The sequence below is a fragment of the Vulpes lagopus genome, chromosome 5 (genome assembly GCF_018345385.1).
Source record: "Vulpes lagopus strain Blue_001 chromosome 5, ASM1834538v1, whole genome shotgun sequence".
In the NCBI taxonomy this organism is placed as follows: Eukaryota; Metazoa; Chordata; class Mammalia; order Carnivora; family Canidae; genus Vulpes; species Vulpes lagopus.
In genome coordinates, this window is record NC_054828.1 from 39,793,493 (window position 1) to 39,818,528 (window position 25,036).

At 37.8% G+C, this 25,036-nt stretch overlaps 1 protein-coding gene and 1 long non-coding RNA gene across 8 annotated transcripts in view; one reads left to right on the forward strand and one right to left on the reverse strand.

Moving 5' to 3' along the window:
• Positions 1-25,036, forward strand: part of EML6 (EMAP like 6) — a 271,691-nt gene that overhangs the window by 170,297 nt on the left and 76,358 nt on the right. For all 7 annotated transcript variants that reach the window (XR_005987687.1, XM_041754174.1, XM_041754169.1 and 4 more), the window contains exons 13-17: positions 115-221; positions 3,491-3,609; positions 5,685-5,871; positions 7,884-7,989; positions 15,633-15,726. Coding sequence is in view for 6 of the 7 variants with exons in the window: in XM_041754174.1 (XP_041610108.1) it covers positions 115-221; positions 3,491-3,609; positions 5,685-5,871; positions 7,884-7,989; positions 15,633-15,726 (613 nt within the window). In the remaining variant the exon portion in view is untranslated. The remainder of the gene's footprint in view (positions 1-114; positions 222-3,490; positions 3,610-5,684; positions 5,872-7,883; positions 7,990-15,632; positions 15,727-25,036) is intronic.
• Positions 5,147-10,741, reverse strand: LOC121490467. The gene is made up of 3 exons (XR_005987688.1): positions 10,643-10,741; positions 5,803-5,899; positions 5,147-5,326 (listed from the first exon to the last, which is right to left on the reverse strand). It is a non-coding gene; the product is annotated as an uncharacterized LOC121490467 (long non-coding RNA).

Consider the following 25,036-nt stretch of genomic DNA (forward strand, 5'->3'; position numbering starts at 1 on the left):
CATAATGATGTTTAAATTTACTTTGCTAAAGTAAAGAAAATATTTTTTTAAAAATTATAAGCTGTCTTGGGTCTTAGAACTTTTGCTTGTTTCTCACGGGTTGTGTTTCTACAGAAGGTGGCACTGATTCCTACAGTGAAGAATCTGATTCGGATTTATCTGATGTGCCAGAATTGGACTCTGATATTGAGCAAGAAACTCAAATCAATTATGATCGCCAGGTCAGTAAGCAGAGAGCCTCAAAACAGATGCCTTACAGCCCAGAATGTCGATCTCCTTGGATTTGGATGTTGCACTAAAAATGGCCGGTACTTATGCAGAAGAGAATCAAGACAAGGATAAGGAAATCACTTACTTCTTGTCTTTAAGTACAGATTGAAAATAAGGCCTTTACCCATTCACATTATTAAAACTTTTTATGTGGGAGGTAGTAGCAAATTTTAAAACTGACCCCATGCAGGGTTTTCTGCCTCTCTAGCACCCAAAACTTTAAAATATTTTTTTTGCAGAAAAATATGCAAGTAAGCTACAGGAATTTTCATTTTCTTAACAGATCATAAAAGCATATGTTTTCTTTACAGAATTGGTAGCCTCAGAGCCATGGTCATTTGGAAGGGAACTGGTACCCTGCTTTCCTCTTTCAACTTACATAGACCATTATGAAGACCATTATCCATTTAATTAAAGTAAAAGCCCAAATACAATACGCGTGATCTCACATCAGAATTCACCTCTAGTAGAAAAATTACACAATCATAATCAAATTGGGTCCTAGGTTTTTGAAAGCAGACATTTCATTTTAATGCTAAACAGTGAGTGTTAAACAGAGCAGTCCTTCACAGGAATCTGGGGACTTGTCACTATTTATGGTTGATAACCATAGGTGTTCTATTTTCTTCCTTGTCATTTCACAGACGTATGTGAAGCAGACTCTGTACATGAACATGGAGTGAATAAGATTTCAGGCTCCAGACATAGCAACTGTCAGTGTTGCCCATGGAGATTAACCATACAGGCCTGTGGCAGCTGCCATGTGTCATGTGGCTCTACAGGGCTAGATCCTGTGCTTTACATATACCAAGTCCAACCCACGATAACCCCGAGAGGTTAAGGACTTTGCCCACGTCCACATCACCCAGGGTATTAAGAGAAGAATGTGGATCTGGGCTTCTCTCCAAAGTGCACATTCTGTGTATTGCTTGGCTTTGCCTCAGCAATAAGCACTGAAACCTTTCCAGATGACTTTTTTTTTCACCCCATAATCATCACTCACTGATTCAGTGTTTGAAAAATTAGTACAAAGGCAGTCCAACTGATGGTTTGGGTCAAGTTCGTGACTAAATCAGCTTGACTGTGCATCAATACAATGTGTTGTGCAATAAAACTAAAGGTGAGGATTGAAAGGAAATTATTAACGTGGAAATATGCACACACCAAACACTATTGTACCCTGATATCAAGGGGAAATGGAATTTAAGCAAAGTGAACATAAAATTTAGGGGAAAAAAAGCAATTTTCTTTTGTTGGGAATTTTGTATTTAGCAAAAAGCTGCTGGTTTAAGAAGGAAAGATTTGACTATGCTGAAATCCATGCCTAGGATTTATGTATTCTCCCTGGCATCTTATTTACTAAAGCTTTCATCTATATTATTTGATTTACATTATTTTTTGTTGCTGTGTTACTTGAGCAGGAAGTTTTATTCTGTTCTAGAGATGGGAATTTTAGGTCCACAGAGGTTAGGTTATGAGAATTGTTCAAATATGCAGTAGAAATGCCAAGCCCAAAATTCATTTCTCTTGAGTAGTTGATGAGCTGAAGAAAAGCATCATGGGCTCAGATAGATAATTAACTTTAGCTTTTATAAGCTTAGTTCATTGCATCTGCAATAGACAAAGCAGTAATGAGGTATCTTCTGATTTCCTTTTTTTTTTATTTTAAAGATTTTTGGTTAAATCCTAAACCAGAGACTTTATTACGATAATATATCATAATAAAGCTCTATCAAATGAATTTTTCCTTTATGAGGGTGAGCAATTATTAATAGATTTACTTCATCTTGAAAGTGTTAAATTGCTATCTCTTGATGGTAGGGTATGAATACATGATAAGAAAACAGATTACTTTTTATCTACATTTAGATTCAATTATAGGAAATGTTCTCTGAGTTAGTTGCACATTTTAGATCCTAGGTTAGACGAAGAGCTTTGCTCTAAATCTCAGAGTCTGATCTGTCAAGATACATGAGATCACAAAAGAAGATTATTCCAAAGAGTGATCACCAGGATTCATGGGGTCTGCATTTTGCAAATGTCAGAATCATCAAGAGATTTCTTGCCATAGAGGAAATATAGCAGAACATTTTATTGATTTTTTTATTGATAATTTTATTGAATAATATCCTTTCTTATTTACCAGAAAATTAATATATTTTCTGAATATACATTACTTAAACTCAAGATGATCTAGAATCCCAGTGATTCAAAAGGTATTTCAAGACAGTTTTGTTGGAAAGTAAAATTTATTCTCATTTCTTATGTCCTCAATTTGGTTTATCTTTTCAAAGAACCAACTCTTAGTTTGTTCACCTTTTCTATTGTCTTATTTTCGATTTCATTTATCTCTGCTCTAATCTTTATTATTTCCTTCCTTCTGCTAATTTTGGGCTTAGTGTGTTCTTTTTCTTATTCCTTGAGGTATATTGTCAGGCTGTTGATCTGAGAGTTTTCCTTTTTCTAAGTGTATGTGTTTATAGCTACAAACTTTCCTCTTTTCCTCTTAGGATTGTTTTTGTTGTATCCTGTAAGTTATGTTGTGTTTCCATTGTCTTTTGTCTCAGATATTTTTAAAATTTAGTTTTTGATTTCTTCTTTAGTCCATTGGTTGTCCAGAAGTGTATGGTTTAATTCCCACATACTTAAGAATTTTCCAGCTTTCTTCCTGTTCTTGATTTCTACTTTCATACCGCAGTGGCCAGAAAGCATACTCGATGTGGTTTCAATCTTCTTGAATTTGTTGAGACTTGTTTTGTGGGCTAACATATGATATATCCTGAGAATAATGCATATCCTGCTGCTGACAGATGGGATGTTCTGTATATGTCTAGTGGGTTTATTTGGTCTGCAGTGTTCTTCATCTACTGTTTCTCCATTGATGTCGATTCTCTGTCTGGATCATCTATCCATTGTTCAGATAGACATTTTCCCCCAACTATTGCACTACTGATGTTTATTTCTCCTTTTAGTTCTTTTAGTATGTGCTTTATATATTTGGGTGTTCTGCTGTTGGGTATGTATTTAAAATTGTTTTATCTTCTTGATGAATTCACCCTTTTATCATTATATAATGACCGACTTTGTCTCTGGTGACCATTTTTAGCTACTTATTTTCTCAAAAACTTGATTTCCTACAGTTAAAGATCTGAAAATGCCAAGATATTAATATGTTTGAAATCTGGAGAGTCTCGAATAAATGTTTCTGCTATGCTTTAAGGTTTACAAAGAAGATCTACCTCAGCTAAAGCAACAAAGTAAAGAGAAAAACCATGCAGTGCCCTTCCTCAAAAGAGAAAAGGCTCCTGAGGACAGCTTGAAACTCCAGTTCATACACGGGTGGGTGCTTGTCACCAGCCTTATCAGCAGACCACTGTGGTCCCCTCTTCTTGGTGCTGTCCCACTTCAGGCTGGCTCTTCTCTCCAGTGTGCACTTACCTGAAGTTAATATCTTAACCATGATTCTCTGTTCAGTTGTGTCAGTTGATGTTCTGTAGCCATAACAACGTGTGTCTTTAGATTTTTCATGCTTCCTTGACTTCCATGATGTTATGTTTCTGCGGCTCATTGTTACTGCCTTCCATCCTCTCCCCCAATCCTGCTCCTGTGACGCCCATATCTCTGGCTCTGTTTAGCTGGCTCCACCTAGGACAATATTTTCTTCAAACAATTTTGATCACATATGCCCAAAATAATTTTGATTCTTAAAAATACTGTACAATCTTTCACATTTGAAATTGACATCTAGAATTTTTCAATGTTAGGTTAAATGATTGTGAAGTATATAATATCTGGTGTTTTATAAATAGATCATTTAAGGGGATCAATTGGAACCTAAGTGTCATAGATACTTGATTCCCACCACCATCAATTTAAAAAAAGCTCATATTTCTATGCTACTTCTCCCATAGAGTTTATACTAATGTAGTATTTTTATGCTTGAAAGGCTTTTATCGATCACCTTACCATACTTTTTGCAAGGAAATAAATGTTTATAAGCGCAATTTAAATTTTAATCCTAACTCTCTAACTTGTGTTGTCTAGTATGGTATCCACTTAAAGCTGCTGAGCATGTGAAATATGGCTAGTCTGAATTCAGATGTGTCATATGTAAATGCACACTGTCTTTCAAAGACGTAGCATGAAAAAAAGAATGTAATATATCTCATTAAAATGTTTTATATTGAGGGGCGCCTGGGTGACTCAGTCGGTTAAGCATCGGACTTTTGATCTCAGCTCAGGTCCTGATCTCAGAGTCATGAGTTCAAGCCCTATGTTGGGGCTCCATGCCTAGCATGGAGCCTACTTAAAAAAATTTTTTTATATTGATTATATGATAATATTTTAGACATAATGGGTTAAATGTTCTTAAAATAAACTTCATCTATTTTTAATTCTTTTTTAAGGTAGAAAATTTTAACTTACCTACATGCTTTGCATAGTATTTCTATTGGACATTGCTGCTCTCAGTGTTCATTCTTTTTTGGATTGAATTTTTGTTGCAACTCTTAGTAGTACCAAGCTTATCATACCAACATAAATATAGCACAAATTCTAATAAGTGTTTACTAAATATAAGCAATTTTATTGGAAAACAATTTTAATAACATTTTTTCAGTGAGTTCCTATATATATATATATACACACATATTTTGCTAGAATGTAATAGGGTTTAGTGTTGATTCTATTCCCATTTTTTTTTCATTTTTAATAGTCATAAGCACTGAGAAAGCTTACTCACATAAATAAGTAGATGAGAATGGAAACAATTTTATCATAGCAACCTTCCTCAGTTCTTTAAACTCTTCTTGCAACACAGATAAGTATATCTTATAATTTTGATACATCACACAAAAATAAAGTTTAATAATCTATTACCTGACAATTCAGTTAAATCACTCTTCAATTTTGCTAAAAGCAAAGAACTGGAAACCACTTGATTTACAAAAGAACTTCATGTCCAGTTGTTGGAAATATTCACTTTCAACATCCGCACTTGAGTTTGTTTCAGTGTCCCAAGGCTCAACACTCCAGGGTGATATGCCATAGTAAGATTCTAGGTGGACAAAAGGAATGACTTTCTTAGAGGAAGGGGATAGAGGGGAGGTGGGAAGGGAAAACCTGCACCTTCACATAGGCATGTTCTCAGACTGGTCAGTTGTAAGAAAGGTTAGTTTCAGAAAGGATCTAGAAACAAATTCTTTTAAAATTATCAGTACCCATTTGCCCTTAAGACAGTGCTCTCTGAGGTCCTCGTACTCTTGTTGAAGATTGCGGACCTTAGCAACTACAGATACCTGTGGTTCTACTTGTGCATGTCCATATCAGCCTGTTAGCTTTGCCTTCTGACTTCTCCTTCTCTGTTGACTCACTGTCCATTCAACCCCTGTGCATTTCTTGGACCTGTGCTTCAGTTACAGAGGCTACGACTGTAGAAACAATCTGTTCTACACGCAAACTGGAGAAGTGGTCTATCACATTGCTGCAGTTGCTGTTGTGTATAACAGACAGCAGCACTCCCAGAGACTGTACCTGGGGCATGATGATGACATTCTCAGCCTGACCATCCATCCAGTAAAGGACTTCGTGGCTACCGGGCAGGTATATGTCTATCCTCTGAGATGGGGGCCTGCCAAAGAGAGAGAGGGTTTAGTTTTGCACCCAGTTTGCATACTAGTCCAAGAAATACTTGGTAGAAAAAAACATGAGGCACAAAGCTGAAGATTCAATGAATGCTGGGTCATTTCATGATGGTGAGAGCATCACTCCGTACGTTAGAGCACTACTGGGAAGCCTCTAAGGGATTTCATACTGACATGATATCTGTGAACAAGATAAACTAAAACCAAAATAAATTCCATAAATGCAGTCTCGATATATTTTCCTAATCACTATATACCCAGTACTTAGTATATCCTTTGTAATCAATCAATGTTTATTGAATGAACCATCTTTTAATAAAAGCATAACACTTGGTGAATAGTTATTCTTGTAAAACTTAGTCATGAATTTTGACTAATCCATTATTTTATATTTTAACCTTTCAAAAACCAAAATTCTATCAGAACCATTTTAGAATGCCTAAACTTTGGATTGAATCTATAATTAAAATGCCACTCAAAACAGAGCCCTGTATTCAATCATTTTGTGTGTAGAGAGAGAGAAAATCAACTTCATAAACAGAAAGTCAACTTCATAAACAGAAAAACCATTAAACTCAGATTTATTATCTTGTGGCAAAGCAATTAATGTTAATAGTATTTTCAGTTTTGTACTCTTTTCTTCCAATGTATGGGCTTCAGTTTTATTCAGTTTTATCATGGACTTTATCATGATTCTCAACATGTAAGTGGCAAATTCATGGAAAAACATGTGATATGAGGGTCAGAGATTAACATGAAACAACTATTTCTGACGCTTCACGTACAGGTAGTAGAGAAGTCTTTGCACAGAGTTCATAGCCTTGTGTTCATGAGATCAGTGGTGAGGTTGAGGGCAGGAAGGGAGTCAGTCCCCAGAAACATATGTAAGTGTTGGGGGAGGAAAGTCCATAGTTTTTATATTATTTATAAAAGGATTATAGTTCTTCAAAAGAAAAGTGCCATTAACTGACATGTTGGTTTGCTACCAACTATTTCTTCTGAATTAGCCGACATGGTTAAGTTTCATAGAAGTAAATGATGACTACTTTGCATTTTTACATTTCACTCTCCTCTCCTCCCTCTCATTTTTTGTTGTTCTTTTTGTTGGTTCATGTGTATTTAATAACCTTCCTTTGAAAAAAGAAACAGATTGGTTCTTTGCAAAGAAGCAAAGAACTGAGGAGATGCCATATTCTATTCTGTAATTGGCAAGAGGCAAACCAGTGACAAGTACACCAGTAGCCACCCCAGGGGTTCCTGGGCCTCCATATACCAGTGTAGGAATTGGCTAGAGTCTCCTTAGTTAAGGGCATCTTCTATGTCCCATTTTCCCTTTTATAGTCATTACACCCAACAGGGTTCTTTCTTCCCCTTACAATTAAGTGAGAAGATCCATTTTACTACTAAATCTTTTTCTGTTGTTGAGACTTAGCGTGAGAGAAGTTTGTATCCCCTTGAGGAGAATCCACCTTAAGACAGGTAAGCCCTGAAGCCATCATTTTCCTGGGCGAGAAGCAGGGCCAGGTCTTCTTTGGATGGGTAAAATAATTGAGATGGGTAAAAGAACTCTGAGGCCAGCTCCATAACAACATACAGGTCACTTCCCTGACCAAGAAATGGAATCGGAGTTGAGAAGGCAGGAGAGAGAAATGTTGAACTAACTGAGAAAGCACAGTGAACATCTGATTTGGAGTTTTAAGTACCTTCCCTGGGAACCATGCACCAGGTTAGACTGGACTGGCACCCAACTTGATGCCCAGGACAAGATTGTTCAACTCCTTGCACCTCCGTTTTCTCATCTGAAAAATAATGGAGTTGGACCAGATGATTTCTGAGAGGCCTCCTACTCTCCAAATGTGTGGTTTTGGATTTCTGTGCAGCACCTGACTCAAAGACTCTAACAATGACTCTTAGGAATCATTCCTGTTAAAAATTTTTAAGTAGTTAATAACACTCATCTTGTTATTTAAGGTTGGAAGAGATGCTGCTATTCATGTGTGGGACACACAAACTCTAAAATGTTTGTCACTATTGAAAGGACAACACCAGAGAGGCGTGTGTGCCCTCGATTTTTCAGGTAAGCACCATTGGAGTCCTTGATGGTTCTGCATTTACTTAGGGCTGGGTTTTTTTATTTGAGTTTTGTTTTTACAACCTCTTGTTTAGTCAAGTTCTCTGTGTAATAGGGTAAGCCCTTGGTATGTCAGCTACCTGGTTGCAGACCGGGAATCAGAAATGTGAATATCTCACAAAAAATGTGGCCTTTAGATTACACGTCCTTTCCTGGACCTTCTCATTTCCCCCCTCCCAAGTCATTATCCAGAGCTCACACTGTGCTCTGCATTTGCTTGAGCAGTTTGAACCCCAGAGCAGCTGTTGCTGTAGAAAATCTTAGTTGCAAATGTCTGGCAGCGACTCAGAACATCAATTTCATCTCTCCAAATAAGTAGGAGCAGGGCGCTTGCAATTTAAAATATAAAGAACTAGTAGGAGGGCTACAAATTCTCTGCAAAGGACCACTTTACAACACTTCTGTTTTAGAAATGAATTTCATATTGAAAAAAACAAAACTGGATTTTGCATCTCCTTAATTTAAGATTTGAACACAGTGCTATTAGAATACCAACTGATGAATGTAATTTCCTTTAGAGTGAGGCCATTTCTTTAAGCTACAGTGGGGAATGAGGGCTTATCACCAAAGGTGTTTCTACCTGGAATTTTTAATCCCAATTGTAGAAGTTAGATTGGTAAAAAAAAAAAAAAAAAAATTATAAACTTTCTCCTGAAAATTGGTTCTATAATTTCTTTTTTTCTAAATTCCAATCAGATGTTTAATATGTGGAGTGTGTGTAATGTTAATCATTATGTTCAATGACTCCACAACTCCATTCTCTTTCCTGTGTCCCCCCGTCTCTCTACTTTCCTTGCTCAAGTCTGAACTCCTCCTCATCTCTGCCATGGTGATCATGCTGGACTCTGATTCCATTCCCACTTTCTCTAGTCCATTCTACCCAGTTCTAGAGCTTTCTGGAAACTCAGCTGGCACCACGTGGACTCTTCTTGGCTGGCTGACTCAGGGCTGAGCCCTTGGTTGGACATTCATGGCCTTCCATGATGTGGCCTCAACCTTCCTTTGGGGTGTTTCCACCCACTTACCTATTCATGTGTCTTTATGTCTCCCTAACTGTGGAACCTAAATGCATGACTGTCCTTCATTTGCCTCTGCCCCTTTCCTCATTCTACTGACATGTGTCTGTTCAAGTCCTACCATCCTTTAAGATCAAACCGAAAGTTTCTAGGGAAAAATAACCTGTCCTTGTTCTGTATCCCTTAGCCCATGGTTGTCATTGCTCTTGCGCTGACCTGTCAGAGTTCATGTGCTACAGCAGTGATTTGTGCTATTGCCCTTCTCATACAATAAGCTGCTTGGCCAGCAGAGCCCATCTCTCTGCTCCCCACTGCACATTTTATAGTGCTGCGAACACAGGAGCTACTCCAAAAATGTGAAGAAATGAATGAGAATTTTGCCTAATACATTTTGTCTTGCCTTTCACTACTACTACTAGAACTTCACATTGTAAACCATGTTTGGGTGAAAATCACCTCTCTTTATTTTTTGACCTATAGTAATACAGAGCAGTTGGGGGGGATTTTTTTTGTGACACGCACATCTTCACATACTGCAAACTACAGCACAAATCCAGGCTTGGAGCCTGCTTCTCCCTCTGCCTGTGTCTCTGCCTCTCTCTCTCTCTCTCTCTCTCTCTCTCTCTCTCTCTCTCTCTCTGTGACTATCATAAATAAATAAAAAAATTAAAAAAAAACCAAATCCAAATTGTTATATCATTATTAGAAGTTATTTAATACTTTCTGTGGTTATTGAGCTAGTAAAACTCCAGGCTAAAGAGTCCCTACTCCATGCTGGCAGGCATGTGAGGTCGAGAAGCCATGAGTACTGAGGGAAAGAGAACAGTTCAGCATGCCACCTGCCAATGGGAAGCCTGAATTACACAGCTAGTAACTGTAAATACAAAGTAAAGTCCTAAACTTCCAGAAGTTTGATGGACCTACAGTTTTATAATAGGAATGTTGTATGTCCTTGATAAAATGGTAAAATCTAAAAGGAAACCATAATTTGAGTTCAAACATGTTTCTCTTCCAAAGATATGAATGAATTTTTTCTGCTTTTTTTCATTCTCCTACCCCTCAATAGCTAAACTGCCCTTTTCCTAAAATTAATTGTGCTAGCCAACACATATGTATATACTTAATATAAAAACTATACTACTATGTTCTAGAAAAGTAGTAAGATACCCATTAACAAAAATAAATAAAATACTAAAACAGAAACATGTATTAAAGATGGAGAATCGAATAGATTCATATTTTTGGCAACATTAAAAACTGACCCTCTAACTCCAGCAGATAATTTGGCACCATATAATAAAAGCTATAACTCAAAATGACAAGTATGTGGATTATGTGTATTTCATACATATTTATATATCAAGTTTAGTGAAAGAGAAAAAATAGAACTCACAATAGCATCTCTTTACTGATTTCCACTGAAAATGTGTATATGTGTATTAACATATAAGCAGAGTGGCAGGAAATTTAGAATAATATAGAAATAGAATTGAATAATCATTAGAATATTTTCAATGTAGAATTAATTTCTTGGTTTTTAAATTAAGATACATCAAAAGATCTAATGTCTGTTACTTACATACCTTTAGGAAAGGGATTAGAGGAATGTTGATCAAAGACATTGAATAGAGATGAGTTCTAGCGATAAGCTGGTACCCAGTAACTTGCCCTCTGCATTTCCGAGAAGTCCTCTCTCCTCTTTCCTTTGCAGAAGGAGAGATTAAGTGCATTTAGAAATCTTCGCCTTGTAAGGCAGCTCCTCACATCAGTTGCCCAGGGAGAGAAACCAGATGCCTTAGAAAGAAGTGGAGAAACTGATCCTATCACTGCTTCTAATTCCCGTTTTGGGCAAATAAATATTAAGTTATGAAATATTTTCTGTATAAAAAGGATATTTCAGTTTCAACAATACCTTCTCTATTGCCCAGATAACAATGCCTGGGGAGGAGCCACGTTTGTTCAGCAAACATGTTATTTTTTGATTGTGGAAAATTACATTTGTCTCAGAGTTCAAGTACAATGATGATACATAAATGGCAGAAAGGAAGCTAATTGATAGTTTTAGAAAACACTGCTGTTAAGGACTATTCGGGAAGACCTTCAACTAGTATCTCTTGTGTTTGATCCATCACTGTGAATGTGTAACCCATACATGAGGTAAATTATGGTGGGTTTTTTTTTTTTTATCTTTGTGCTCTCTCTGGCACCTTCTGAAGGTGTGAGCATAGGTCTCTTTGACTTAAGTTATATTGATAGTACTTTGTGTCATAATGATAAAACAGAAAGCCCTGTATCGCATGATAGATCAAGAATGGAGATCCAGAAAGTTTGGTGGCATGGTGAGGGTAAACAGCAAATGATGGCAGATCCTGAGCTAGAACCCAGGTCTTCTGGCCTTGGTGCAGTGAGAAGGCCACTAAGCATGGGGTTTTGAGCTGGCAAAAGCTATACCAGGAGCCCTCTTCCCTGAGTCGTCTTGCCTACTCCTGCCTCTGCCCTCTACCAGAGCCAGGGCAGGGTGAACTTGTAGCATGAAAGTCATAGCTGAAGTGCTCAGTGTCACTCCCTTGACCCAAAGGCAAGTATGTCCAGCTGCCCTGCCCCCACTTGCCAGTATAAAGGTGGAAGAGGCATAGTGGTGCATAGAGGCTGCCACATGAACAGAACAGCTCCGGGTAAAAAGAGAGCCTTGTCCTAGAACAGCTCTGAACCACACATTTATGTGAATAGGAACGGAAACAACTATTCCTTTTTCTTTTCTTGAAAAGTGGTAGAAAAGTGAGTAGCTTAAGTTAAAATGCCAAGAGAGATTACTTAGATTTCCCTACTGAACCACATAAACAGGGCACCAACATTGGCCATTATCTACCCAGTGGCACCATCTGTGTGCCTCAGGACCCCGTATCCATCCATCTCTTATAAGCCAGCTCATTTGGGGAGGTGGTGTGGAGATCTGATAGTAGTACATTTGTCTCTTATTAGGAAAAGAAATTGTCGTGGAAATACAAAGCAGGCAAATGATGTGAAATCTAGACAACAAATAAGCAATCATACACGGGAATTTAGATTATTCTTGCCATTGTTCCAAAGCAAATGAAAAGACATTTTTAATGAAAAGCATTTCTTACTACATAAACCGTAACTCTACGTAAACAAGAAGGAATGAATTTATCTCACTTAATTGAGCAACTCTTTAGCTTTGTTAATTTATTACCACCGTCTAGGGAAGATGGAGCCATCTTTGATTTTGTGCTTACAGGACAAAAGGTGCTTCCACATGAATAGAAAACCACATTAGGAACAGAAAGTTTCGACAACGTTAATTTTTTTAGCTTAGTATCCTACTCATATTTTTAAAAATCTTCACTGAATAGTACTGATTTCCACAAGGGCACCTCTAAGACTAACTGGATTTCAATGTGTTCAGTTCTGAAAATCTATGCATTTTTTATGAGCCCCGAATGCAGGCACCAACTTGTAATTGAGTAGAAATTTACTCTTTCTACTGTGCCCTTTACTGTTGACATTAAGTGCCTTAGAATTATTTCTAGACTATGTCACAAAATATCCATAATTAATACATACTGTGCCTGGAAAGATTTAAAAGGACATTACCTTGACTCTAAAAATATGGCTGGAAAAAAAAAAAAAACAAACTCCAACTGGTCAAGGAACAATGGATTTTCAAAGCTAAGGCCAATCTCTTTGGGGGCAGGTGGGGGAAGGTAAAAACTGGGAAAAAATAAAAAGGTAGCCAATTATATTTCCAGACCATGTGCTTTGCAGAAATAGCCTACACCTGCAGAATTTAAGAAAAGGTCACTGTCCTAAAAGAGAGGTATGGTTGTTGAGGCGCGACTGGATTTGTACTGTTTCTTCATTTCCCTCATAGTCACGAATTGGGGCAGAAAGGTATATAACCGTGAAGACAAGCTGGTAGGGCCTTGCAGAAATGCTAATAAAAAGACCCTCCCCCCCCCCCCCGCCAAAGAAAAACACTTTAATTTACCCTGAGACCTTCTCAAGAGACACAGAGCTTGAACCATCATTTTAAATGTGTGGACCCTTGTCTTCTAAGGACATATTAATATAGCTACACTGGTTATAAAGGGAAACACAAAATGTAGACTCAATAAATGGGAAAAGGAGACACTGAATATTAGTGCCATGTTTTTGAAAGAAATGATAATTAAAACAAAGTTTGTAGAGCTAGATAATACAGCACATTGTGTTTACCTTCGTATAACCCATCCACACATTCTTTTTTTTTTTTTTAATTTTTATTTATTTATGATAGTCACAGAGAGAGAGAGAGAGGCAGACACACAGGCAGAGGGAGAAGCAGGCTCCATGCACCGGGAGCCCGACGTGGGACTCGATCCCGGGTCTCCAGGATCGCGCCCTGGGCCAAAGGCAAGCGCCAAACCGCTGCGCCACCCAGGGATCCCCCATCCACACATTCTTGTCTTCTTTTTTTTAGAATTATTTATTTTAGAGAGAGTGTGTACGAGTGCAGGGAGGGGCAGAGGGAGAGGAGAGAAGCAGACTCTGTGGGGCTGGATCCCAGGACCCTGTAATCGTGACCTGAGCCTAACCAAGAGTCAGAGGCTTAACCCACTGAGCCGCCAGGGTGCCCCCATACACACATTCTATCTTTATCTCCCTCGTCCTCCTCGGCATCGCCAGTATCCTTAGTGTTCACTGGAAACTAGCTTAGTAGGAGGATCACAAAGGAAATGTGATATGATTACTGTAAGAGCTTATAATCCGAAAAGGGAGTAAGGAAACTCTGATAAATAAGTAAAATCACCGAAATACAGAGCCATACTACTACAGAAGCAGAGCCAGGCTACCCCAAGAAGTATAGAAAGAGTAATGTTGGTAATGAGTAGGAAGCCATTATCAATTCCCTCTCCCAAACATTTAGAGAGAGGCCTAAACAAATTAAAGCCTGATAACGATTAAGCCTAAGGACATACTCACTGTGACTGAAAAGACACATTTGTTTATAGTTATCACTTGGTGATCCTTTAGCACTCTTGGAAGGCATAAATGTCTCGTCTGGTACTGAGCCTAAGAGCTTGCAAGGGTTAATGTAACTCTCACATCCTTGTCTCATACTCAGTAGGAGTCCAGGATTGAGGCGGATTTGTTCCTTAAGCGAGGCTCTTCTTTCTCTGATTCTGCTCCTGCCCCTGGAGAAGGAAGCTTGGTAGCTTGAGGAGACAGTTTGGCACACGTAAGGGCACTCACAGGTTGGGCATTGGTTAGCACTTGAGGAGGGATGCCAGATTTAGCAAATAAGAAATGCAGGAAGCCAACTAAGTTTTTAGTGCAAAATGTTCCTTGCAATGTAAATATAAATACCTAATTTTAAATAATTATGTATTTTGTACCTATTTATACTAAGAAGTTATCCATTATCTGAAATTCCAGTTTAGTTAGACTTCCTTCCTGGCCACTCTTATGTGGTATCTACCCCAGACCTGCCTTTGAAAACACCAGTTAAGATCCTGAGTGGATGAGAAACAGTTTATCTTGTGTTTCTTTGCCCTCACACTGTGGGTCCTCTGTCATCCAGGAAGACACCTACTAAACTGATAGTGAGTCTGGCCACCCATCTCCCAGTCAGCATGGAGCTAGGGTGAAATAGCTGGCCCCAGGCCTTCTTTCTGTGAATCTGGCTTGTGAGGAAGAAGGGAAAGACTTACTGACTATATAGCTTTCCTTGGTCTTGAAGGGAAAAAGCATATTAACTATTTTGATTTTCAATTTAATTACACTGACAATGTATTTTAAGGGTTTTTTTTTTTTTTTCGGATAACAACCCAAGTGTCTACATTATAGTAGTCATTGATGATATTATAAATAATACTTCATACTAAGGGAAAAGGTCTACCATATTACAAATGAAAAAAGATCAGATAATAGCATGTTCATTATCATCCTGGTTTTTTTTTTTTTTTTAAATAAGCACATTTGTGTGGAGAAATGGGATAAACTCCAAAGGTAGGCCTAAAAACTGGGAAGATTTTTAAATTTCCTTTATATTTTCCAAATGTCCTATAATAAGCATACTACATTTGAAATGGGGAAACCAAGGGTTTAAGATTTTTTAATTATAATATCTTTTGAAAGACTTTTTGAAATTAAATTTAGTTTCTATAATGCTCTTATCTTGGAGGTTTAAATAGAACTTGGTTTTTTAAAGCTGGAAATAGACTGAATCACAAAGCCAAATGGCTCTTTGAGTAAATGTCATGAGATTTGTTTGTCATAAAATACACAGTGTTTTTGTGACGTACCTGAGAGGCTTCCCCCAGTTCCATGTATCAGACTGGAATGTTAGGTCAGTGGTTTAATTCATCAACTAGTTATGATGCATTAAGCTCAACTAATTACTAATTATGCATTTCATGCAGTGAGCTCTCTCTAGTATATGATACTTCTGATGTTTTGTAGCCTAAATAATATTCTTAAGACCCATTTCATATTTGTCTTTACAGTACATGAAATGTTTTGGTTTTTCATTGGAGAAATGAGTCATTTGCCATTTGTGTTGTTTTCATACAGCTGATGGAAAATGTCTGGTGTCGGTTGGTTTAGACGATTTTCACAGTATTGTGTTTTGGGACTGGAAAAAGGGAGAAAAGATAGCCACCACAAGGTAAGGCGGTGCTGGGGTCATGCAGCATCCTGCTGATGCTCTCACTTCAGTAAAGGTCAATGGTTTTCATTTTCTGGTGAAATGTCATCCTCAAACTCAGATGGAATTCACATGGAAAGCTTAACACCTATGTGAAGACATACTGCAATATTTCATGGCTAATATTTGTTTCGGGGACCTGGAAAATTCTGAAACCCTTTCCATAGAGTTACTCATCACTTCACTTTTTGTAATATATGCATTGTCTTTATCAAAGCTTTCTCCAGGAGCAGAAGAGTAGCTTTTCTCAGCCGTGGGCCTCGCCCCTTGTTTTTCGACTGTCTTGCATCTGGTAAAGGAGTGTCAATGTCACTCGAGTCAGAAGTACCATTTGTCATGAGGCCGTGGCATGCAGGAAAGGAGGCCCCATCGTGTGCATCTGCCACTCGCTTTCAAAGCAGACAAATTGTTTCCCTAATCTCTCCATCTTATAAATAGACTTTCCAAGACTGACTGCTGTTTATAAACCACCTGTCCTCCCTCACCCCAGCCTCCCTCCATGCTGAATCAGCCCTAAGTCTGAACACTGCTTTCTACTCCTACTTACATTGGGCTTAGCTGTTTGCCCGGCCGTGGTCAAGGGTCAACATAGTTGGCAGCCAAGGCCCAGTGATACAATTTGTTGCCCAAGAAAGGTTATCAGCTTACCTCTCCACTAGTTCTTCTCTGCATGATCTAACTTCCTTTCTGTCTTGCAGTATAAAGTCATTTTTAAGTTAATGGCTTTGAATCTCAATATTCACTTTGTAAATTAACATTTCCCTTCACAGTATTAAATAGGAAGGATGTTATTTTGGCAATTGGATTTAGTAAATGAAAATCTATAAATTGCTGGGGCCTAGAGCAGGAGGAGATGGACCCTTGAGGACTCCTGCTGACCATCTTAGGAAAAAAACAGAAGATTTTCTCGTAAGTGCTATTGAGACAAAATTCCTGGCAGCAAATGACAGCTCATAAATCTGCCTGCCCAACTGGGCTTTCTTGGTCCCTTTCTAGTATTCCTCACTGTTATATCATTCTCTGCCAATACTCAGATTCATCTCTTAATTAGAACTTGCTCTCCATTTAGACTAATATACCAAATTTTAGTTTAATATTTCTGATAACATACCAACTGCATTGCAGATTATTTCAGGCAAAGCCCATGTCTGCACTTCAAAAGCAACAGAAAAGCAATTTTCCTGCTAGAAAACCCTCTGTGGCTCCCCCGTTGTATGCCAGAAACATTCACTGAAACAGAAGAAATACTTATTAATATTTTAGAGGTATATATTTATATACGAGGTAGTGTTGCTTCTATTTAATTACTACAAAGTGACTTACACCATTATGTTAGTAACACACTTTATTTTTGGAATTGCTCCTAAGCCTTATGTCACATTCCCCAAACAGGACACCTGCAAAATTGCCCTCCAAGAATATTTTTGCAATTGTAACATAAACCAGTGCTCTTTCCAAGAAGGAATGTTAAGGATTGCTAAAGTTCTTTGAAGACTACTAGGTTTTAAAATAATAAATAAGTAAATATTTACATAAACACCTGCTTACATAATAATGTTTATATAAATTTATATAAATATAAATGTACAAATAAATAAAAACTCTTTGGTTTTAAGTCACATACTTGAGCAGATAGAAACTTTAAAAACTGGGGCATAGGGACGCCTGGCTGGCTCAGTCAGTAGAGCATGAGACTTTTTTTTTTTTTTTTAAGATTTTATTTACTTATTCATGAGAGACACAGAGAGAGGCAGAGAGAGAGGTAGAGGGAGAAGCAGCCTCCATGCAAGGAGATTGATGTGGGACTTGATCCCAGGACTCCAGGATCATGCCCTGAGCCAAAGGCAGACACTCAACCACTGAGCCACCCAGGCGTCCTTGAGCATGCGACTCTTGGGGGGTTGTGAGTCTGAGCCCCACATTGGGTGTAGAGATTACATTTAAAAAGAAAAAAAACCTGCGACATGAAAGAAGTGACAAAAACAGATGACTCTTTACTAATGGTACCTTACTGGCTTCAAGGAGTCTTCATACTTCCTGAGTGGGCTTAATTTGCCCTCAGAATGGTCAACTCTGTGACCCCTCACTTTGTACTTCTCTACTCAGTCATGCCTGTGTTGGGCACTAGCCAGGCTTATCAGTGAACCTCCTTCTGGCCACCTGCCCTGCTCTGGCCTGACGGTGTTCTATGACAATCCCCATCCCCCAGGACAGGAGAGTTGCCCATGGAGGGATGGGCAAGTTAGAAGCCATGACGGTGTCACCAGCAGTGCTGCTCACACCCAGGGCTAAGGTGTGCCCCCTGCATGACACTGCATTCTCAAAAGCCACCTCTAGGGACACCTGTGGCTCAGTGGTTGAGCGTCTGCCATTGGCTCAGGTCATGATCCCAGGGTCCTGGGTTCAAGTCCTGCAATCAGGCTCCTTGCAGGGAGCCTGCTTCTCCCTCTGCCTGTGTCTCTGCCTCTTTCAGTGTGTCTCTCATGGATGAATAAATAAATTAAAAAAAACACACCTCTAGTTGTGCAAATGTTTAACTGAAGCTCCTTTTTTATCAGCTCAGGGATGTTAGAGAAATTTAGGATTGGCATGTAGAGATCTTCTTACAAGATTTCTCTAAGACCTTAATCCCATCTCTGAACAATTCTTCTGCCTCTTGGCTAATTTCAATGAAAGATTTCAGTCACCTCCATTACAAATGAATTTTTTCACTTTTTTTCCCCTTTTGAAAGTCATTCAGATTTTAGTGTATTATAAAAGTAATCCATTTAATAACTGAAGCCAATCTCGTATGGGCAGTAGTTGAATCGCCTAATATTATTGTCCCTCAGAGAAGAATAATGACCTAATCAAGTGCTTCTATGTCCCTTTATCTGCATTTCTGATGCATCAGTAACAGGACTGTGGGGGACAGTGACCAATTATTCTTGACATGCTTCATCTCAGAGGTTTGAACAGTAGGCAAAAGGTACAGTTATCAAGGTACCTAACAAGAATTCTTGCACAGTCGGTGTGACATAATTGTGCTACTGGAAGCTTAGGGACAAAAATGTAGGCCCAGAAAGAGGAGGCATGTAGAAGTGCAGATTGTGTATTTCCATGTTGCATCTAGCGAAATGATAAGGTCTCCCGCATACCAAACTGGCACTTTTCTTTTCTCACTTTCCTTTATGAAAATGTGCAATCTCTTTTTAAAAATAACATTTATTACTCTTTTCTGTTTTCAAAATAATGTGTAATCATTAAAGAAAAGTTAGCACAAAAAAACTAAGAGAAAAATGAAAATCATCCATAATTCCATTACCCATGACCTAGCCAACAATTTAGCATACATTCTTTAGTACACATTGTTCTAGTATTTTTATTCATGTGTAAGATCTTCCACATATGGCTCTGTAACTGGCTTATTTTTTTCACTCACAAGTATGTCCTCTCACTTTACTTTTGCTATTACTTGGCTTATTCTGTATTATTATTTGATATTGTAAGCTGTTTTGTTTATTTTTTATGGGGAAATGTTATCCTTTTTATTTTTTTAATTTTTATTTAAATTCTAGTCAACGTATAGTGCAATATTGGTTTCAAGAATAAAATTCAGTGATTCGTCCCTTATATACAACACCCAGTGCTCATCACAAGTGCCTATCACCCATTAAGCCCATCCCCTTACACCCTCCTTCCATCAGCCCTCAGTTTGTTTTGAGTCTCTTAATGGTTTGTTCCCCGCCTCCCCCTTTATCCCCCTTCTGTATGTTCATCTGTTTTGTTTCTTAAATTTCACATATGACTGAGATCATATGATATTTGTCTTTCTTTGACTTATTTCACTTAGCACTCTCTAATTCCACGTGTTGCAAATGGCAAGCGTTCATTCTTTTTGATGGCTGAGTAATATTCCCTAGTATCTGTATGCCACATCTTCTTTATTCATTCATCAGCTGATGGACATTTGGGTTCTTTCTATAGTTTGGCTATTGTGAACATTGCTGCTATAAACATTGGGGTGCATGTATCCCTTCAAATCTGTACTTTTGTATTCTTTTGGTAAATACCTAGTAGTACAATTGCTGGATTGTAGGGTAGCTCTATTTTTAACTTTTTGAGGAACCTCCATACTGTTTTCCACAGTGGCTGCACCAATTTGCATTCCCACCAAAAGTACAAGAGGGTTCCCATTTCTCTACATCCTTGCCAACACCTGCTGTTTCCTGTGTTGTTAATTTTAGCCATCATGACAGGTGTGAGGCGGTATCTATTGTGGTTTCGATTTGTATTTCCCTTATGATGAGTGATGTTGAGCATCGTTTCATGTGTCTGTTAGCCATCTGTATGTCTTTGGAAAAATGTCTATTCTATTTCTTAACTAGATTACTTGTTTATTGGATGTTGAGTTTGAGTTCACTATAGATTTTGGATACTAACCTTTTATCAGATATGTCATTTTCAAAAATCTTCTCCCATTCTGTAGGTTGCCTTTTAGTTTTGTTGATTGTTTCCTTTGCTGTGCAGAGCTTTTTATCTTGATGAAGTCCCAAAAGTTCATTTTTGCTTTTGTTTCCCTTGCCTCCAGCAACTTGTCTAGTAAGAAGTTGCTACAGCCGAGATCAAAGACGTTGCTGCCTGCACTTTCCTCTAGGATTTTGATGATTTCTTGCCTTACATTTAGGTCATTCATCCATTTTGAATTTATTTCTTTGTTTATTTTTATTTTAGATTTTAGTTATTTTTTCATGAGAGACACAGAGGGAGAGACAGAGACATAGGCAGAGGAAAAAGTAGGCTCTCTGTGGGGAGCCCGATATGGGACCCAATCCCAGGACCCTAGGACCATCCTCTGAGCCCAAGGCAGATGTTCAACCACTGAGTCACCCAGGTGTTCCCATTTTGAATTTATTTTTGTGTATGGTGTGAGAAAATGATCCAGTTTCATTGTTCTGCGTGTTGTCCAGTTTTCCCAACACCACATGCTGAAGAGACTGTCTTTTTTCTATTGGATATTCTTTCCTCCTTTGTTGAAGATTAGTTGACCATGGGATGCCTGGCTGGCTCAATTGATTAAGCATCTGACTCTTGATTTTGGCTCAGGTCATGATCTCAGAATCATGAGATTGATCCCTGCATTGAACTCTGTGTCAGCGCAGAGTCTGCTTGAGATTCTCTCTCTTCCTACCTGTCTGCCCTTCCCCCATGCTTGGGTGCCCCTTCTTTAAAAAAAAAAAATACTGGTTGACCATATAGTTGTGGGTCCATTTCTGGGTTCTCTATTCTGTTCTGTTGATCTGTGTCTGTTTTTGTACCAATAGCATATTGTCTTGATGATTACAGCTTTGCAATATAGCTTGAGGTCTGGAATTGTGATGCTTCCAGCTTTCCTTTTCTTTTTCATGTTTGCTTTGGCTATTCCGAGTCTTTTGTGGTTCCATACAAATTTTAGGATTCTTTGTTTTTTTCTGCATTTTCTGCGAAAAATGCCAGTGGTATTTTGATAGGTATTGCATTAAATGTATAGATTACTTTGGGTGGTATGGACATTTTCAATCACGTTTGTTCTTCCAATCCATGAGCATGGAATTTTTTCCCCATTTTTTGGTGTCCTCTTCGATTTCTTTTATCAGTATTTTTTAGAGTACAGATCATTTACTTCTTGAATTAGGATTATTCATAGGTTAAAAAAAAGATTATTCATAGGTATCTTATGGTTGTATATTGTAAGCTGTTTTAAATCTTTTCTGAAGATGGGGTATAAATCAAACAGTCTTTCACCCTTCTAAGTTGTGGGCTACAACAGGAAAAAAAAAAAAAAAAGAACACAAATCACAGGACTAGGCCTCTAAGCAATGAAGGGTTCTGAATAGGACATTTGGAAGCCAACTCATCTGTGTGCAGCTGCCCTGGACTTCTGGAAGGAGCACATTCCTTCTCTCTCCCCCTGTGCTTGCCAATAGAGAGTACATGTGGCCCTATGTGGTCAGTTACTTATGACTCTGGTGTGAGGAATCATTATTAAGATTGCAGGGGGTGGGGGAGACAATCTTCTGCATTCTTACTTTCTGCTTAGGACCTGAAACTCCTGTTTTATTTTTTTTTACTGACATAGTTGTAGGCAACTACCCTAAAGATTTAATAAGTGTCTAAAGGAAAAATAGCTGACATATCCATGAATGTCCTTTATTTAGATGTTGCCATTCACTAACATTTACCTGCCATCATTCATCACCTTAGAACTTCAGCCACAACAGAAAACACCCTGGTGTTTTTATGACATCAAGAAATTAGATGAAAACTAAAAAGTGCTCTCAAACCATTTTTCCAACTATCTAAATAAATCACAAAACAGTCCTTTTTTCTGTGTGGGAAATGTAATTTGTAATGATTTAGAATCTGTGGGGATTTTCCTCCAATCAAGAAATCTTCAGACACTCAATGTCTTTTATGGTTATCTTGTCTATTTCTCTTCTTGGTGTTAAACATATTTTCTCTTCTTTCATATCTAAACTTTTGTCTCTCTGTCCTAATTTTTCCTGATACTTCCAGTGATATATCTTGGCCCTAATGTCCACACATCACTTTGGACTTTCAAAGAAATGAAAGTTCAAACATCAATTTCTTCTCCTTTCCCTGCCTGTCACTCTAGGGCACATGTAGTGGGCATAGAGATGCTCTGTCCTGTTCTTCTAACTTGTTATGGAAAGTTTCAAAGTTACACAGAAGTGGAGGAAATAGCATAATGGACTTCCTTTCACCCAGCTGCACCATCCTAGAGATGGCACAAATCTTTCCCTCCTCCTTTGTTTCTTTTACTTCTTTACTAGAACATTTAAAAAAAAATTTGAGACATCACATCATTTGATCTGTATATACTTCATTAAGCATTTCTAACAATTGAAGTATAGTTGATACGTTAGTCTCATGTGTACAAGATAGTCATTTGACATTTATATACTTTTTTTTTAAAGATTTTATTTATTCATGAGAGACAGAGAGAGAGAGGGGCAGAGACACAGGCAGAGGGAGAAGCAGGCTCTATGCAGGGAGCCCGACGTGGGACTCAATCCCGGGGTTCCAGGATCAGGCCCTGGGCTGAAGGCGGCGCTAAACTGCTGAGCCACCTGGGCTGTGCTATATACTTTTTAAAATGCTTACTATAAATGTAGTTATCATCTGTCACCATCCAAAGTTGTTAAAATATTGACTGTATTCCCTTTTGTAATTTTCATCCATAATTTATTTATTTCATAACTCTAAGGCTGTACTTCTTAATCCCCTTCAGCTATTTTGCCCATTCCCCAAGCCCCATCCCCTGTGAAACCTCCAGTTTGTTCTTTGTATTTATGAGTCTTTTTTATTTTATTTCATTTGTTCATTTGTTTTGCTTTTTAGATTCCACATGTCAGTGAAATCTTATGGCATTTGTCATTCTCTGACTCAGTTCACTTAGCTTAATACTCTCTAGGTCCATCCACGTGTTGCAAATGGCACGATTTCCTTCTTTTTAATGGCTGAGTAATATTTCTGTGTGTGTGTACACACCGTATCTTCCTTGTCCATTCATCTAGGGATGAACACTTGGGTTGCTTCCATATCTTAGCTATTTGTAAGTTATGCTGAAATAAGCATATGGGTGCATAGATCTTTTGGAATTAGTGTTTTTGTTTTCTTTGAGTAAATACTTAGTCATGGAATTACTAGATCCTATAATATTTCTATTCTTAATTTTTTGAGGAAACTCCATACTGTTTTCCAGAGTGGTTGCACAAATTTGTGTTCCTACCAACAGTGCCCAAGAGTTCCTTTTTCTCCACATCCTTGCCAACACTTGTTTCTTATGTTTTTGGTGTAGCCATTCTGACTGGTGTCAGGTAATATCTCACTGTGGTTTTAATTTGCACTTTTCTGATGATGACCAATGTTCAACATCTTTTCATGTGTCTGTTTGCCATCTCTATGTCTTCTTTAGAAAAATGTCTAGTCAGGTCTTACACCTATTTTTAATGGGATTTTTTATGGTGTTGAATTGTAGGAGTTCTTTATATATTTTGTATATAAACCCCTTATCATATGTATCATTTGCAAATATCTTCTCCCATTGACTAGGTTGCCTTTTTGTTTTGTGGATGGTTTCCCTTGCTGTCCAAAATTTTTTTATTTTAGTGTTCTGATAATTTATTTTTGCTTTTGTTTCTCTCGCCTGAGGAGACACATCCATAAATATGTTGTTGAGGTCAGTGTCCAAGACATTGCTGCCCATGTTTTCTTTTGTGACTTTTATGGTTTCAGGTCTCACATTTTGGTCTTTAATCTATTTGCATTTACTTTTGTGTATGGTATACGAAGGCAGTCTTGTGTCATTCTTTTGCATGTAGCTCTCCAGTTTCCTCAGCACCATTTGTTGAAAAGGCTATCCTTATCTGTTATAAATTCTTGCTTCCTTTGTTGTAAATTAATTGACCATATAGGCATGGATTTATTTCCTGGTTCCCTATACTGCTCCATTGATTTATATGTCTGTTTTTGTGCCAGTATTGATTTGTTTTGATTACTATACTTTGTAGTATATTTTGAAATCTGCTTTGTTCTTTTTAGATTTCCTTTGTCTATTCAAAGTCTTTGTGGTTCCATAGAAATTGTAGGGTTGTTTGTTCTAATTCTTGAAAAATGCTATTAGTCTTTGATAGGAATTGCTCTAAATCTTTAGTGTGCTTTGGACATGCTTGTAAACCATGAGCATGGTATATCTTTCCATTTGTTTGTGTCATCTTCAGTTTCTTTCATCAATGTCTTATAGGTTTTAGAATATAGGACTTTAACCTCATTGGTTAAGTTCTTATAGGTAACTTATTGCTTATTGTTTTTGGTACAATTATAAATGGGATTGCTTTTCTTAATTTCTCTTTTTACTGCTTTGTTATTGGTGTATAGAAATTCAACAGATTTTTGTGTATTAATTTTATATCCTACAACTTTATTGAACTCATTTATTAGTTCTAATAGTAAGGCCACATATGAAAAACCCACAGCTAACATCATACTGAATGGTGAAAAACTGAAAGCATTTCCTCTAAGATCAGGAACAAGACAAGGATGTACACTCTTACCACTTTTATTCAACATAGTACTGGAAGTCCTAGCTGCAGCAATCAGACAAGAAAAAGAAATAAAAGGCATCCAAATTGGTAAGGAAAAAGTAAGACTGTCACTATTTGCATATGACATGATCTTATATAGAAAATCTTAAAGACTCCACCAAAGGTTCCTCTATGTCTTCTCGATG